Source organism: Bos indicus x Bos taurus, chromosome 1, assembly GCF_003369695.1.
Source record: "Bos indicus x Bos taurus breed Angus x Brahman F1 hybrid chromosome 1, Bos_hybrid_MaternalHap_v2.0, whole genome shotgun sequence".
Lineage (NCBI taxonomy): Eukaryota > Metazoa > Chordata > Mammalia > Artiodactyla > Bovidae > Bos > Bos indicus x Bos taurus.
Window position 1 is genome coordinate 67,149,860 of NC_040076.1, and position 17,762 is coordinate 67,167,621.

The following is a 17,762-nucleotide window of genomic DNA, read 5'->3' on the forward strand; positions in this document are numbered from 1 at the left end:
GTGGGGAAAATAAAACTTTTCTCTGTGAGCCGAAGGACATGTTTTTTCTAAAGTTCTAGGCACAGAGTAAGCCTCCCATATTAACTGCTTTCCCTTACTCTGACCTTGACCATATGGCACTAGGCTCTTGATTCTACCTGGCCAGGGGGCTAAGTTCAGCCGTGCTGCAAACTACAACTCCCAGCACGCACTTCTCCCGGGCCGGCTCTCCCAGCGTGGTGCGCATGCTTTGGCAGACGTGGCACCGGGAACTCGGAGGCGGGGAGCAATTGGGAAGTGGCGGCGGCGGTTGCACCCGGCGAAGCTGCGGTCGCGGGAGCCCGAGTGGGGACCGGAGCCGGCTGGGGGCAGCGGCAGCAGGGATGGCGCGGGTCGTGCCGGCGTGGCTGCTCCTGCCGCTGGCAGTCTGGGTAAGGCTGTGGCACTGGGGTTCGGGCCGGGACGGCACGTGCGCCCGGCGTGCAGGTCCAAGCTCCCTGCTCCCGGCGCTCCCGGGGCTTGCGGGGAGATGATGCCTCCGGGCGCCTGGGTGGGGGCATGCGTGCTGGACGGGCGGAGACCCGGTGGCTGTGCGGGAGGCGGCGGAGCGGTCGCCGTGCCCTCCCTGCGGAGTGCTTCGGCGCTCAAAGGTCGAAAGGAGCCCGGAGTCGGGGAGCCTGGGGGCGCTGGGCAATCGCTGGCTGGGGGCTTGCGCGGTGGACACGACTATACAGGGGTGCAGGTCAGGGGGCGGCCACGGGCTAGGGCTGAAAGCCGGCGGCTTGCGGGGGCACTGCGCCCCAGACTCGGGGCCCTGCACCTGTGTGAGTTTGGGGTAGGAAGGGGATGCTTGGCACCTGCACTGCCGGAAACCTTGTTTTAGGGCCGTCTGGTTCTTGGTTTTGGCCCTGAGCAGCCGGGAAACTGCCGGCCACCTCGTGGACTGCCCTCCCGAGCAGCCCCCGCCGGCCAGACTTGGCTGGGCCGGGTGGGGTCGCCCGGGCGGGGAGTTCTGCTCCTTTACCCAACTGAGGTTCCAGCCACTTTCTGGCTTGTGATGCGGCCTATCGTTTAATGTAGGTGATTTAGTCTCCTCATCCATGAAATGGGGACGCTTTAGATACCACTCCAACCCCCCACCTCCCGCCCGGTTGTCAGGATGACAAATTGGAGGAGGAAGCTCTAAATTTCGAAACCCTACAAGAGGGGAGGAGGGACGGGCCAGGGTTATGGGAGTGTGGGATCTCCGGAGCAATTTGCTACGCTTGGGGTTGGGGATGGAGAGTGTACCTCAGGGCATCGCTGAGAGAGGTCGGAATGGGTGTGTCCACAGCACCCAGGGCCGGGGGTTGGCCCTGGTGTTCCCGTGGGTGTGTGATACCGTCTCCTTCCATACCTCTCTTGTAGTTTCTGGTCTCCCTGATTATAGGACAGTTTTGGCTCCTTCTTTTCCTGAAGCTCCTGAAGAGAGACTCCTGCTGCTGGAACTCTTTTCAACCTGGATTTTCCAGTTTTTTGTGTTTTTTTGGGGTGTGGCAAGGATGCTGGACAACGCATGAGGAGAAAAAATGGAGTGTGGATTGAGTTGTTTTAAACACTTCCAGCTCTCAATACTGTGCCCTTCTGGGATCGCCATTGAGGAGTGGCCCAGTAGTTTCTGGTTGTCCGAAAGTGGGTAGAAAAGGAAGCTCCCTGTCCCTCTAGATCTGTTTCTCCCTCTTAGAAGCAGGGCTGGAGTAGGGCAGTGTCACTCTCCCAGGTTTGTTTAGGTTTGTTTGATGCTCTGTTTGCATTCTGTTCCCTCGGCCAGTTGGCCTGGATGGTCTCTGTGCCAGGCCGCGATGCTGGACTGTGTAGAGGGGGCCATCTCCAGTGCCACCCGGGAAAGGTGTTTGAATGCAGTCTGTTTTAGGAGGTCTACTTTCTTCTTCCCCTTCCTTTTCCTTCCTGTGAAAATGAAAGACTTGGGACTCTGACCAGAAAGAAGTTTCATTCGGCAAACATTCATTTATTGGCTGGCACTGGGTTGGATTTGGGATCGAGGGCAAAATACACATTGTTCCTGCCCTCTGGTGTTGCCCTGAGTTGGGCAGGGAAGTCAGTCCTGTGGGCAAATAAAGACAGAAGAGTGAGTACCCATACTCGAAGTTCTGGGAGCACCACTGAAGGAGAGCTGTACATTAATTTGCAGGGAAGGTCAGCCATGACTTTCCTGAGGGGTGAGTTGAGCTGTCAGGAGTGAGTGTGGGAGTCATCTAGGCAGTTGAGATCTGCTGATGCCCTCCGCTGGGAGGTGTGGAGAGTGGGTAGGTTTGCTGAGAGCACTAGAACCTGGGAGTCATCAGCAAGGAATTGGCATTTTCTCCTTTCCCCAAGCCCAAGATTGGCTTAGCAGGTGTGAGACTGAGGTGTAGAGTCAGTGATGAGTGGTGAGTGGACACCAGGGTGCCATGCTATGCTGTTTCAGTTGTGTCCAAGTCTTTGCGACCCTATGGACTGTAGCCTGCCAGGCTCCTCTGTCCGTGGGATTCTCCAGGCAAGATTACTGGAGCAGATTGCTGTGCCTTCCTCCAGGGATCTCCCAACCCAGGGATCGAACCCATGTCTCCTGCGGCTCCCGCATTGTAGGCAGATTCTTTACCACTGAGCCACTGAGGAAGCCGGACACCAGGATGGGCCTCTGTGAATATAAACTGTGTCCATGTGATAAGGGTTCCCCAGCTCCTGGGAGTGGATTGGGTTTCTTTGTTCACTCATTCTTTACTGAGAGCTGAGATGTGCAGGGCACTGGGCTGTGACCCAAGAAATGCAAAGAAGTGTGAAGGGGTCTACAGAGATTCATGGACAGGGGTGTACACACATCCTATTTTTTACAGTAGCAAAAATATGGAAGTGGCAAAAAAAAAAAAAATATGGAAGTGGCTTACATGCTTAACAGTAGCACCATGTTTAAATGACTTGTAGCCCTACCCATACCATGGAAAGTGATGTTTATAAAGGATGTATGTATTTGCTAGAATGCTGGATTTGTTGTCAAAATATTTTATAATGCTTATGAGGACTATCTAAGGACATGAAAAAGTACTTGTGTATGATAATTAGGGGAAAAGCGGGATACAAAACGGAACCCCAGGGTGGCTGAAGCTAGCTATAGAAGTGAGGGATTAGCCAAACCTCCAAATGTCAACAGTGATTGCTCTGGAAGGTAGAGTTGTGGGTGACTTTTGCTTACTTCTTTGTTTAGGCTTTTTTTATATTTCCCAAGTTTTCTTGAATTTAATGAATGTGCATTAGCTTTTAATCAGAAGTTAGTAAAGGAACTTAAAAAAAAATGTTTCTTTGGGGACTCCCAGTCTTCCAACACTGTGACGTGGAAAGAGGTGCAGTCAACACTTGGACAAGTTGGTCCCAGCCTTCCAGGCTGGGTGTCCCTGCCTGGGGCCTGCAGCTGGGGAGGCCAGGCTGTCCTGTCCCCGACGCCTGTGGCTGCCTGGCCCTTCATGCTGTCCCACTTAGCTCCTCCCTGCAGTCAGCCCTTCCTCAGGCCATCCATGCCGACTGTCCTATAGTCTCCATCCAGAACTTGGGAGGACATGACCTTACCCTGCTCAAGGGTCTCGGTGTCAGGCCAAGGCCCGGAGTGGGCCTGTGATGACCTTTTCACAGGTTCATAGACAAATGGGAAAAATAACAACGGTGAACTTTTTCTTTCTTTTTTTTTCATGATTCCAAATATTTCCAGTTTAAAAACTTAATTTCTCTGACATGGTATCCATATTGAGAGGGTGCTGGGAGAGTGGCTTAGAGTGTCCTTTTGGAAAAAAAGATGAAAGCAGTGATACTGTAATGTGATTTTTTAAAAAAGCCTTCGATTGATAAAATCTAAATTCAAATATGTATGTTATATACATAATATATTTTAACATTTTAAAAATATATTTTTTAATTATTTAAACTATATTTTAAAATACATCCTGTTACTCTGTGAGCATCAGAAGTCTGAGAACTATTGACCTAATTCAAAATTCTCTGATTTCACAAGAGAAAAATGAGGCTTTGAGAGAGAAGGGACTCACCCACGTGAGGCCACCAAGTTTGTAAAGACAAGGCGGGTGTGAGAGCCAGGCTCCTGAATTACAGATGGGTATTCTTCCCACTCCATCTATGTCATCCAGCTCCCACCTGCTTCCTTCCACCCTCGCCACTGCCCAGGCCTCTGCCCCTGAGGGTGGCATGAAGCTCAGAACCTGGTGGGACAGGGGGCGGAGGTGCAGGGAGCAGCAGATGTTTGCCCCATCTCTCCTGCAGAGCTTTTAATGTATACGAATTTAGGTTCTACACCATTATATATTTAATAGGCTCTTGTGGGCTGGCCTGGGGGCCTAATTGCCAATTATAATGCTGCTTGGAACCTGGAGTGCACTTTTCCCACAGAAATAAGTACTTTACAGAGGAAGTGTTAAAACAGAACTGGCACGTGAGTTGGGGGGATGACCAGGTGCCTTAGGAGCGGCAAACAGGGTGCTGTGGATCCTATCCAGGGTCAGCCTCTGGGGCACCCAGCGACCAGAGAAGGGCCCCAGCTTATGCCTCACAAGGAGGGCAGACCCTGGGCTCTGTGACAGTGGGGATCCTCTGTGTGCTGGCACCTCGCCCAAACCTGACATGCAGTCACCCCTGGTCCGTATTTGCTGGAAGGAATCAGTGTTGCAGGCAGGGAATCCAAGACAGAATTGTAGGCAATGAGGAGCAATGGACGAGGCTAGATGGACAGAAGGATTTGAGTCTGGGGCTGGGGAAATAAGACTAGAAAAGTGAATCCAGTAAAAAAAAACCTTAGATGCCTGGCAAAGCTTTCAGGACTCAAATCTGTAGGCAATGGAGAGACATGATGAAAGTTGCCCTTTTTTTTTTTTTTTTTTTTTGCCCCGCCCCCGAAAGTTGCCCTTTTTAATAACAAGAACAGTGAGGCCACGGTGCAGGGTTGAGTTGGAGCGGGAGAGACTAGATTAATTTTCCCAAAACAACACTTTCTTCCTCTTACTTTCTTCTCTGTTATCTATAAGATGAAGTCCAGTGTGATGTTACGGAAAGAACACGAGCTTTTAGCCACACTCAGGAGCTGTGTGACCTTGGGCCCTGCCTATTTTCTTGTTTGTCAGCAGTGGTAATAATACCCATTGTGCAGAGTAGAAAGGATCAGAAATAATACAGGGAGCACCCAGCACAGCACATGGCACATGGGCACGCCCAATAAATAGGAGCCGGCAGGCACCTCGGGTGGTTGGAGAAGGGGTGCCTGGAAGCCAGTGAAGGGCCAGAGGGGCTGTGAGTGGAGGCTGTGAGCCGTGGGTAGGGGGCTGAACCATAGGATTCTTGGATTCTTGCCATCATGGGTCCCTGGAGCCGAGGTCCTGATGGCTCCTTGCCCCTCTGCACTGGGCCCTTCAGAGCCTCCTGATGGGTAGGGGGTGTGGGGGTGTGTGCGCAGAAGGGCTAAGAGTTTAAGTGCTCTGCTTCTTCCCTTTTTTTCTGAAAGTGGATCCTCTCTTGAGACTGGAGATACCAACCACACTGCCTCCCTGGAGGGTTTGCCCCAGCTTTGTGGTTTTGTTTGGTGAGGCTCTTGTGTTTCCCTTGGTGGTTGTAGTAGGTTTGGGAGGCTGACAGTGGACCAGAGAGTGACCCCCGGGGTGTAGGAGAGCCTAAGTTCTCCTGCATTACCGGACTTTGGTGGTTTTCTTGCCCTCCTTTCGTTTCCCCCACACCTGGCATCTTGGTGGGAGAGGGAAGGAGCACTGTGCCTTGCCCATCCTGCAGCACTGACCTGAGTCTCTGGCTTCCCATCGACCTATCAATGAGAATTATAAAACACCTGGTACATTGTAGAGGGCTTGCAAAGTATTTCGGTGTATCTCACGTCTGTGTAGTTCTGCGTCCCACACGAGCTGGGTGAGATGAGCTGGTTGAGTACTGTTACTTCAAGAGAGGGATGGGTAAGTTGACAGAGAGTGGGGAGAGAGAGACCATTGATGGACATGGCCTGGAAGGGGAGGGCATAGACAGATGAATGGGTCATCTGACTGAGCAGCCTCCTTGGCAGGTGCTATTTTCTGAAATAGCAGCACCAGCCGGTTACCTGGGGTGTCCGTGATCCTTGCTCTTTAGCTCCCTGATGGCCTGAATACGGGAGGCGGGGCCGCAGCCAGGCTCTCACTGACCACCCTCCTTGCCCTTCTCATCACCCTCCCTGCAGGGCTCTAGGTAACTGTCCCCTGTGACCACCTACGTCCATCAGGGCCTCATTCCATTCACCAGTTTACAGTCACTTCTAAATAATTAGCTTTGCAGTTATGTGGTGAGGGCTGGGGATGTGGGGTTGGAATAGCCTTTTTGTATCTTTTTATTCCCTGAAGTCATACTGAGCCCCCAGCTTGGATGTGTGCTCTGTGCCCAGATGGCCTGGTCATGAGCCTGTGCCCGGCTTCAGGGTATCCCGCTCCTCACAGCTGGCCGGGGCAGGAGTAGAGATCCATCACCGCAAAGAATCCCACCATTCCTTTAACCTTGGCATGAGCAAATGTCTTTAATTCGTTAGCAGATCCTTTAATCCTTGCCTTGGAAGGTATTCATGGAGATCGAGGTCGAGGGCTTATGCTGGGGCTTAAACATAAGGGTGATATAGCTTCTGAGCCAAGTCGTGGGCTTGGCTGGAAAGCTCTGCTCCAGGGCCAAGTAGGGCAGGCTCCCGAGGAACAAGCACGTTTGCTGTCACCAAGGAGTCTGACCTGGCTGGGTCCTGGGCAGGGTGTTGTATGCTATGCTATGCTAAGTCACTTCAGTCGTGTCCGACTCTGTGTGACCCCATAGACGGCAGCCACCAGGCTCCCCCGTCCCTGGGATTCTCCAGGCAAGAACACTGGAGTGGGTTGCCAGGCGGGGTGTTGTACATGCTCCTTATTTCAAAGGAACATGGACCACCGTCTGCGTGTTACATATATCATGTTCATTCATTCCACAGATCTTTTTTTAAACAGACACCTCATGAGACTCTTTTATGAGCCAGATATACTGTGCCAAGGCATTGGGGACAAACTGATAAAAAGGATGGATACCATCCCTTCCTCCCTCTGCCTGGTGAGAGGCCACTAATTTATTATTTAATTCAAGTAGGAAGTGCTAGAAGGAGGGAGATAAAGTGGTTAGAGCGTGTGTAACAAGGGTCCCTACCCTGTTGCAGGGCGTCAGAAAAGGCCTCTCTGAAGACTTATGGACCCTTTCTCAAAAAATGTTTTTAAATGTATAAAACAGTATGCATAGGATTATAGCAGAAACCCGTGATATTGAAATAGTTATCAAAATATTTTAACAAATTGTGACAAAATAGTATGTATTTTTTTAATGCATCATGTAGGAAGATCTAGTGACAGAGTTGATAATTTCTATAAATTGTAAGTAGTGATGAGCATAGATATCTGCAATAATCCTCTTGTTCTGAGAAGATGTGATTTCTATTGGTGACAAGGTCACGGACGTTGTCAGTGCAACTGTAATTGGTTACCTACATTCATAATAAAGGGAAGACTAAATTTCAGTGAAATTAGTGAAAATAAAGATCCCATCCAAATTCACAGACCCCCAGTGTAAGAAAAATTATCCCCAAACTTGGAAATTAAATCTGATTTCATGACTTTCTAATGTCACACTGGAGCATTGTCTAGGAAGCCCATAGGGATTGTCACTATGATTTTATTTCTTAAGACCCATACTCTGTAAACTTAGAAAGGATGCAGATGATTTCTGTTAGGGAAGAGAGAGTCTTCAGGACATTAACTGGCTTTTTATCTCATTTAGCAATCATATCATACCTTTTTTCATCGATCATAACATCTTTTTTTTTTAAAGAATTTGGCTGTGGGCTTACAGGATCTTAGTTCCCCCAATAGTGAAAGTGTGGAGTCCTAACCACTGGACCACCAGGGAATTCCCTATAACTTCTTTAAAAAAATATTTCTATTAACCTTTTTTTTTTCCTTTCTTACATCCTCTTTTGACCTAGCTTTGTCATTTTAGTGGACCCCTTATTGAGTTAATAACACTTTGAAATATGCTCAATCTTTGCATGAAAATTGGGTTTTTAAATTTGAAAATTATACTGGATCCCTGTTGAAGAGCCACGGAGTGAGCAGAATGTGAGGCTGTGGCACTCAGAAGGGAGGTCTGGGTGGGGCTGTTAATGTAGGGGTGCGGCTCAGGTGGGGTACCCCAGGGGACAGCGTGGGGCGGGTAGAGAAGATGGACTGAGTGAGCCCTGAGGAACTTCTGCATTTACAGGATGGTGGCAGTGGGTTAAGAGAGGCCAAGTGTGTTGTGCTGGGGCTGAGCAAAAGGAGAAGTGGAGGTGCCTGTTGGGTCAGCCACATGGAGGTCATTGCCGAACCTCCACCAGGAGCCTCTTTGGTGGTGGGGGCAGATCTGAGGGATGCTGAGGACTGCTTAGAAGGGGAGGAGGGAGGTGGAAAATTCTGGCTGTGAAGGAGTGGGGAGTGGTATGGGGTCCAGAGAGGAGGTTTTTGAAAGATGGGTTAGTGGCCTTCCAACCCAGCTGTGACTCCAACCACCTCAAAGAGGTATGTGTAAAAATGGATTCTTGGTCTCTCCAGACCCACAAGATGATTTTCTTCAAGGATGAGGCCCAGAAAGCTATCTTTCCAGAAAGCTTTTACTTACTGCCGTTGTGTAGCTACAAACCAGAGATGTTTACAAGCTAACATTAATTTTACGTGGTGGACATATCTTGCCAGCCAGAGTTGCCTCTTTGGGCCGAGTGGCATGACACAACGTCTGCCCATAATAAGAGCCACATACACCAGTGACGCTGTGAGACTCACTTGGCTGGAGCATGTGCCGTTTTTGCTGTTTTCTGTGGGCAGTGAGGGAATTGTGCACAACAGGTAGCAGAGAAGAGATGACTCCCGCTGTCCTTGAAGCTCTTTCCAGTTGGTTGCACTCAGTAGCTAGATTGGAAGGGGAAGCCGACTTGCTGGCCTCTCAGGTCTTGTTTGGGTGGAGCTCTGGGGAGTGGAGAGAGCTTGCGGGACATCAGTGGGGAGTGTGTGCACTGACAGGCAAAGACAAGAGCTTGTGATCTGTGCCTAGAAGACCTCTGAGTCCCGGTTCTGCTGTTTTAGGCTTCACCTAAGTTGAGTGCCTTTACTTCTTTGAACCTCAGTTTTCACATCTCTAAAGTAGGGATGGTACACCTCCCACACAGATTGTTTACAGCAGGTTTTCAAACATTTTTACTGCAATTCCTGCAAGAACAGTTTTGCATTTTACATTTATAACCAAGTACATATATCTATATATGAACATAACAGTTGCAGATTTTTCACTGAATACACAGTCTTGCTACCAATGTACACACTGATGTTTCCTTCTTACTGTTATTTTAAAAAAATGCTCGTGGTAACCCACTGAAGTGATTTTATAACTCTGCTCTTGGGTTAAGGCCTGAGGGATAGAAAATACTTATTTCAACTCTCAGCTTTAGGGGATTGAGTGAAATACTGTATGTCAAAGCACAGATGTATCTCATGGGTCATGAGCCCTTGAATTGTTATTTTCTTTTCAATTAATGGAGCTTTGAGACAGGGTTGGGTTTCCGAAGTGGGAATTCACCTGCTCTTCCTCGGGCCCTGCTGCCTACTTCTCTGCTTCCTCCTCCAGCTCTTCCTCGTTAGCAGGCCTGGCACACCAGGCTGGCAGCAGCCCAGAGCCCTCTTGGCTCTTGAAGAGGTTTTCCACAACATTAAAAGCTTTAGGGACTTAAGTCCTGGTTAAATGCACTGCAGTTGCAATTTCAGGATAAAAAACCCTGTTTTTATAAGCTCCTGGATCAGTCGTCCTGCCCCCGAACTGCCCCTTGTTGACAGTCACGTTTGTGCCATGGAAAATGGGTGGGAAAACTGTGGAGCCCACGTCAAAGGTGTGGTTTTTAAAGGAAGCAAAATATAAGACATAACCTGGCTTTGCATTCACGGGAGCAAGTGGTGAGACGTGCGTGGCTCTTGGTCTTCCCACTTCATCTTGGGTCCGGGTCAGAGCTTTCACCTACTTGCCGGGTAATGTTGAGCAAGTTTCTAACTCTTCATTTTGGCTTCCTTATCTATAGACTAGGTATAATGAAAGTACCTACTTAATTCACTTGTCAAGAGAATGAGCTGCACAGTCATGTGAGCAGTTTTGCTGGCTCCTGGGCACACATGAACACTCTAAACTCACAGCTCCTGGAATGATCATGGCCTCGTCCCCAGACCTTTGGTGTTGGGATTAAAGAGTCCTCTCTCGGGTTGGGTTCCATCCCAGCTGAGTGCTTTCCAGTTTCCCTCTCTTTCTTTAGCGCGTTTAGCTCCTCAGCTGCAGCTAGTCAGGGGTCCACATTCCAAGGGCCAGGCTTCTGTCTTTCTGCCACACAAACACACGCACACACACACACGCACGCACGCACGTGCCATCCAGGCAGCGTTCATTTTTATTTCAAAGGCTGCTGGGTGGTGGACTTTTGAACACTGGGAAATATCAGTGGTGAAATCTTCAAACTTGGTTTGAGGTCAGGCCTTAGCTCCTTGTGAAGAGGGTATTTAGCCATGGTGATTGGTGACAGATGCTTACAATTTGTCCATTTAAGGCGCATAAATTAACCTGTATTTAAAAATGAACATTTCTCTCTCTCTCTCTCTCTTTTTCTCTCTCGTCAGAGCCATTCTAGGTATGCGTTGCATGCAGAGTTCTCTGCAGATTCTGTAGAATAGTTCTTATTAAAAACTACGTGTCAGGTGAACAGAGGAGCCAGCAGTCAGTCTGCTCAAAGTGAAGAGGGGAAGATAAGCACTGCTCTCGCTTGGGAAGGTGCCAGTGAACGCTGAGATAGATGGTCGAGGGTATCAGGAGGCCTGTGAAAGAGCGGGGGCAGTATTTGGTTGTATTCTGGGCATCTGGGCATCTCTCTTTTTTTTTTTTTTCTGTCTTATTTTAGGTGTTTTTTCCCTAGCTCTAATTTTGAGATAGAGAAGAGCTGCAAGAAGAGTATAAAGGATTTCCATCTTCCTTTCACTCGATTCTACAAATATTAACATTTTATCACATTTATCATACTCTCCCTCTGCATATATAAAGTTTACAGACACAATTCTCCTTTGTCCCATAAATACTTTATTGTTTCTTAAGAGGGAAGGACATTCTCTTATATAACCAGAGAACAACAGTCAAAATCAGGAATGTAGCACTTGGCTCAGGACTTGATCTAGAATCACGTGTTGCATTTGAAATTAATTGTCATGTCTCTTTAATCTCCTTTAATCTGGGCCACTTTCTCAGTCTTTGCCTTTGGGGACGTTGGCATTTTTGAAGAATGTCCCTCAGTTTTGTTTTGGATGATGTTTCCCTTCCTTCGGTACCTTTTATCAGGAAACATATGTTCATTTGACCCATTCCTGGTGGTGTTGATGTTGGTCCCTTAGTTGAGTTTTCTGCCAGATTTCTCGTCTATGAAGTTACGTTTTCTTGTAGTGGAGAAATACTTGGAGATTGTTAATTGTTTCCATGATGGTAGCCAAATGATGGTAATTTTAAAAAAGTATTTGTATCAGGTATGCCTATTATGGTTAGAAAAATACACAAAGGAGAAGAATAAAATCTATTCAAGGACAAAGCCTTACTTTGGTGAATTTCTTTTTCTTCCGGTCATTTTCTTAGCATAATTGGCTGTATAGTTGTAATCATACCATGTACATTTTAAATTCTATTTTAAAAACTTAACATTAAAACAAATATCTTTTCACTGCACAATCTTTGAAAACATCTCTTAAATGCCTGTTTCATCCTGTCAAGTGGTTTATTCTAAGAAACGGTTCCCCCGATGTTGGATATTTAAGTTGTTTACAATTTTTGACTCTTATGAGTAAGAATGAGTGAGTCATATATGTGTCAGAATCTCTGCGAATTTCCTTGGGACACATTCCCAAAAGTGGAATTACCACGTGGAGAAGCAGAAATGCTTTTAAGATACTTGATTAATTGTGCCAAATAGCTTTTCAAAAGAATTGTACTGGCTTAAGTCTTTGCCAGCACTATATGACAGTCAGGTGTCATATTTTAAGAGATTCACTAACAGTGTTTTTCAATTTTTTTTAAAACCTGTGATACAAAAATCAAGATTGGTGTTGAGATTAATTTCCTGTATTTTGAATTATGAAAGCATAGATATTTATTTCCAAAAGTAAATTATAGTGTAATATGGCACGTTACTCCCTTCAGTCTCTGCCACCCCACTCCTGGCCTTGGGATAGCTCCGGGAACTGGGAGCATGGGTGTGTCTAGGGCAGACTATTCAGGACATTGAGGGGCTTGGGGGCACGTGAGGAATTGGGGAATTTCACCTACAGAATCCTAAGAGTGAATGTGTTTGCTGTCTTCAGAGTGTGGTAGGCAGGCAGAATGGCTTGGGACGGGGAGGGATTGGAACTTTCTAATGACTGGAGCTGTCCAAGATGAAATGGTAGGACATGGACTTCTGTGCATTAACATGTTTAGTTTCCACAACCTTCCGGACTCCAACGTGCTGAGCAGCCTCAGGAGATTTTGAGTACTTGGCTCTGGAGGCTGGAGATGGCATGGAGAAATGTTGAGAGGAGTCTTCTATCTGGAAACCAACCAACCCAGCTCAACTCTGAGGGATGTCCTGGCCTGTTGGTCTCCTGCAGTGGTTTCCTTACTATTAATAGTAAAGGGCTGGGGTTGTGGGGAAACTGAAGAGTTATTAGTTTTTCTTTCATTTGTGGGTAGCCATCACCAGGTGACCAAGATACTTGGGATGGGAATAGGCGCAGTGAAACTCGAGTAATTAGGAGGAAAACAGTAAATCAAACCCTTGATAGTCTGTCTCCTTCCTTGTAGCAGTTGATCTAAAGTATAATGCATGATTTGATGCTTTGAAGTATCCCAAATTGAGTAGTTGTTAATATTTCTTTCTAGTTAAAGCTTTTGTTTCAGTAGGCACTCAAGATCTATTTGCATGTGTGCCAGAAAACCCAGAATGGTAGTGCCTCAAAGAGATTCTTTATTCCACTCACATAGAAGTCTGGAAAGGGGTGTTCCAGGGCCAGTATATTCCTCTGTGGTATCATAGTCCCAGGTGCCTTCTATTTTGATAACTCTACATCTTTAGCAAGTCCTTCAAGGCTATGGTTTTTCCAGTAGTCATGTATGTATGTGAGAGTTGGACTGTGAAGAAAGCTGAGTGCTGAAGAATTGATGCTTTTGAACTGTGGTGTTGGAGAAGACTCTTGAGAGTCCCGTGGACTGCAAGGAGATCCAGCCAGTCCATTCTGAAGGAGATCAGTCCTGGGTGTTCTTTGGAAGGAATGATGCTAAAGCTGAAACTCCAGTACTTTGGCCACCTCATGCGAAGGGTTGACTCCTTGGAAAAGACTCTGATGCTGGGAGGGATTTGGGGCAGGAAGAGAAGGGGATGACAGAGGATGAGATGGCTGCATGGCATCACCGACTCGATGGACGTGAGTTTGAGTGAACTCCGGGAGTTGGTGATGGACAGGGAGGCCTGGCATGCTGCAATTCATGGGGTCGCAAAGAGTTGGACACGACTGAGCGACTGAACTGAACTGAACTGAACTCCACCTCATTGTCTCAAGGTAGCTGCTTGAGTTCCAGCCATCTTTCCAGATTCTAGGGAGCAGAAAGGAGGAAGGGACTAAGAAAACTCTTAGACTGTCTATTAGGGACACTTCCTAAAAGTTGCTGCATAACACTTCGGTTTACATTCCAGGGGCTGGAATTTAGCCACAGGGCCACACTTGATGCAGGGAAGACTGAAAGGTTTGACTTTTAATGTGGGTGGCCACATGCCCAAGGCAACTCAGCAGTTTCTTCTTGAGGTGTAATTACCTCACTGTACTTCTCTGGTAGTGGTCACTAGATGAGGTTTGCAGAATATCATAATTGTAAAGGACTTTGGAAATCACTTTCAACCCCTTCATTTTACAGAGAAAGACACAGAGAAGGAGGCATGGCTTGTCCAAAGTCACACAGTCAGTAAATATCAAAACCAGCACAAAACTTGGGTCTCTGACTCTTGCTACCAAACCTCTAGCTCTCAAATATTCAGCCAGCTGTGGTTCTCTGACCTGGGGTTCAGGTCATGTGTTTGTAACCTTATTCCTGGATCCCTTTACCACCAGCTTCCTAAGAGTCTAGACTTAGATTCTGACATTTCAAAACTATTTTGAGTAAGATGTGGGCTACACTAAATTAAACCAGTTTCTTCACAGCTCCAAACATAAGAAGGCTATCTTTTTTCCAGGTGACAGAGCAAAAAGAAGGTCAAGTCCCACCTCCACCCTTTTTCCTAAATGTTAAAGTTCTGTCCTCAACTCTTCCTCCTTTAGCAAGTCGCTTTTACATACTTGAATACCTCTGGCTTCATAATCTGCATTGAATAGTGAATCTGTAACAACAGACAACCTCCTGGGCTATAGAGAATGTGAGGGTGCTGGCATGTACCCCAGAGATCTGGAGCTTTTTAAAGCTGAGGGTGTAATGTGGCAAGGACTGATCTCCTGTTATCTTCCAGAATTGCATGACTCTGTGTCTAGCCTGGTGGTGATGGTGGGTGAGGTTAAGTGAAGACAGCGGAAGTTGTGATGCGATGTATTAGAGAGAATGAGAGGAGGCAGAAAGGAGTCCAGACTCTGCACACACCTCTGACGAACCGCAGATCTGGGCTGACTGCCCCAGGGTCTTGAGAAGGGTGGCCAACAGCAGGTGTTCTGGGCTTGCAGGAAGTAGAGAGTTGGTGTAAATCCCTGCTGGGACCCTGCTTGCCCATTCTGGAAGATCTTGTCTTTTCCTGGTTAATTTGATTTCCCCCAACCGCGGGAAGGAGGTGCTTCTGGGAAGGATCCACTTAAGGTGCTGTGAGTCTAGGAGCTTGTGGGGTAGAGGTAAGCCACTACCTCTGGCCAGGACCTGGGAGGCCCGAACTCTGTGGCTTGACCTACTGTGTGACCGTGGTAAGTAAGTTAACCTCCCTGAGCTTCAGTTTCTTCATCTGTAGGATGAGGCTAGTGCCCACTTGTCCCGGAGGGGCAGATGGGCACAAAGCCAGGAAGGACCGTCCTCCGTGTGCTGTGTAGCCGGGTAGTTATTCTCGGTGCTGATGCTGGATTTGTGTACGTGCACATTTCTTCCTGCTTGGACGTGCTGTCCTGCCTGATTGCAGGCAGGGCCCTGAAGAGGAAAAGGTGGTGCTGGGTCTCCTGTTGTCCTCGCTCTGCCTGTGATTTGTCTCTCTAATAGTACTAATACAGATAATTACGAGGCTTGTGTCCTGTGTGCCAAGCATAACGTTAGGTTCTCTGTGTAGTTTAACTGCCTTGTTTGATCCTCAGCCAACACTGCAAGGCAGGTGTCAGTATTATCTTCTCCTCTTTGTAGGTGGGGAAGTGACACTCGTAACCCCTCAGATCATTCTGCTGTAAATGACAGTGCCTGGATTTGAGCCCAGGTTTGCCTGGACTCCAGACACAGTGCTCTTCCCATGTGTCTTGGCGGTGGTGAGACCACAGGGGGAGGAGAGCAAGCTTCTTGGCTGGAGGCCCCTGTGTCCGGCAGGCCCTAAAACGGGCAGACACCTATTCAGAAGGTGAGGGGAGAAGCCAGTGTCCTCGACCCCATTGCCTCCAGCTGTAGTAGAGGGTGGGGGTGAGGGCCTTTGTGTTGGGCACCCTGAGTGGCTGCTGGGCTCTGCAAGGTGCCTTGTGCTCTGATTGGGGGAGGGGCTCGAGTGGAGGAGACTGCTTCTCTGATGCTGGGTCCTGGTGTTCTGAGAAGGGTGCTGTGACAGGGCTTGGGAGCTCTGGGATCAGTACTCTGATGGGGGGCACTGGCTCTCTGATGCAAGTGGGACCTGGTTTTGGGGCCCGTGTTCCCCAGCAGTAGAAGGGAGTGTCCTTCCCAGGTGTGTTCTGCCCTGCACCCAGGGGAGGATTTATGGGTCTCAGCCCAGCCGGTGGGGTAGTTCAGCCCTGATGGAAATACTGTGAAGGCTGGGGTTGGCGAGCAGAAAGAAAGCAGTTATTGGGGGAAAGTCAGAAGGAGTTTGCACAGGCAACAGAAGGGGATTTTTTTTTTCTCTTCTTCCTCCAAAGTGAAAGACTTAGGGTGTAAAGAGCCTGCTTGCCTGCCAAACCCAGGAACAGCTCCATGGTTGGCTCGGATGGTGGCTGGCTTCCTTCGCACACATTGCCGTGTCCCCTCCTGAGGGCTTGACAAAACAGAGTTTGTGCATCATTAACATTGTTATTGTCGCCTTAGTTATTGTTATCAAGGTTTGTGGGTTGTGACTTATGAAGTCTGCAGGAAGGCTCTTGGCAGGGCTATCCAGGGCTCCCTGGAGCTGCATCTTAAGGGAGGGAAGGAGTGTGCATGCTGGAAAGGTTAGACTGAAGCGGAGGAGAAAGGAGAATGCTAAGCGGCTGGAGGAGAGTCCCCTTCGTTTAGAGGAGGGAGGAAAGGGCCGTGCTCCTGCCTGTCCCTGTGGTTGCTTGCTAAGGTGAGGGTCTGTCTGAGGCCATATATAGGGGCCTCTTACCCTCCTGTCAGAGATACTAAAGCGAGCATCTGAGCTCTTTGCACACCAAGTCCCCTGATTTCCCCTGGATCTACCTATCCTGACTGTTTTCCTCTTGTTCCCTTTATTTCAAATCCTCTCCTGGCAAATCCTGCCTCTCCTGTGCCCACAAACGTCCACGCGGCTCCCCGCCTTTGGTGGAGACAGCCCGCGCTTCTCCCCACCCTGAGCCGCCTGTGCTCCTGCATGTGTGTGCTTCTCTCTGCAGCCTGGCCTCCCACTGCACTTGGCCTGGCCTTTGCCTGTGTGTCTCCTCCCTGGTCTGCGTTGATGTGGTACTTCCTGCCTTCTTCCTGACTTTTCTCCTGGTCCCTCCTCCTCCTCCTCCTTACTTCTCCCTCTGGACCCTGACCTCTGAGACTTCACTGAGTCTCACTCTCCAGTCTGGAGGACACCTCGGTGGGGTGTCTTGTCCACATATCTGTGCCTAAGCTCATTATCACCTTCCTCAATGGAAACAAAAGCCTTCTCTTCTTCTCCATTCTTGCAATTTTGATTTTTGTTCCCTTTGGGTCATTTCGGCTTCTACTCTTCCTCCCTTGCTTACAGATGAATAGTCATTGAGTTCTGTTGTTTTTCTCTTGAGCCTCTTGGAGTGAACCATTTCTCTTTACTTGGGTGCCCCACCGGGGAGTCCCTTCACCTCCAGCCTTCTGACTGCCCAGTCTGAGATCACAGCCAGATGGGGCTTTCGAGCCAGGCTTTCAGGGTCCCACCCCACCCACCCTGGACTGGCCCCACCGGCCCTCTCCTACCACTCTCCAGCCCAGACCCTCCCTGACTGCCCTGGGTCTGTCTGGTTTCCGTGCTCCCTCTGGGTCTCCCAAGAGCTGTCACAGACTCACCTTGTAACATGCTCCCAGCGGAGGACCTCTGCAAAGGTCAAGTGTGTGGCAGTCGTGTGTGTCATGTTTATTGTGTTGGACAAACGTATCCTAAGGGCTTTCAAGGGGCAGGTGCTCCTAGTTTAGGGAGTGGAGTAGGGATGGCGCAAGGTGAGGAGGAGATGGACCCTCCATAAAGAGTTCTTAACCAGGCCGGCTGCAGACAGTGCTACGTTTAAGCCCCAGCCTCA

The 17,762-nt window shown here is 48.6% G+C and overlaps 1 protein-coding gene across 1 annotated transcript in view; it reads left to right on the top strand.

Annotated features, from left to right (window-relative positions):
* Positions 1-239: 239 nt before the first annotated feature.
* The window catches only part of PDIA5 (protein disulfide isomerase family A member 5), a 92,831-nt gene continuing 75,308 nt past the window's right edge, over positions 240-17,762 (top strand). The window contains exon 1 of the mRNA XM_027535606.1: positions 240-410. Coding sequence (XP_027391407.1) covers positions 363-410 — 48 coding nt within the window. The 5' untranslated portion in view covers positions 240-362. The remainder of the gene's footprint in view (positions 411-17,762) is intronic.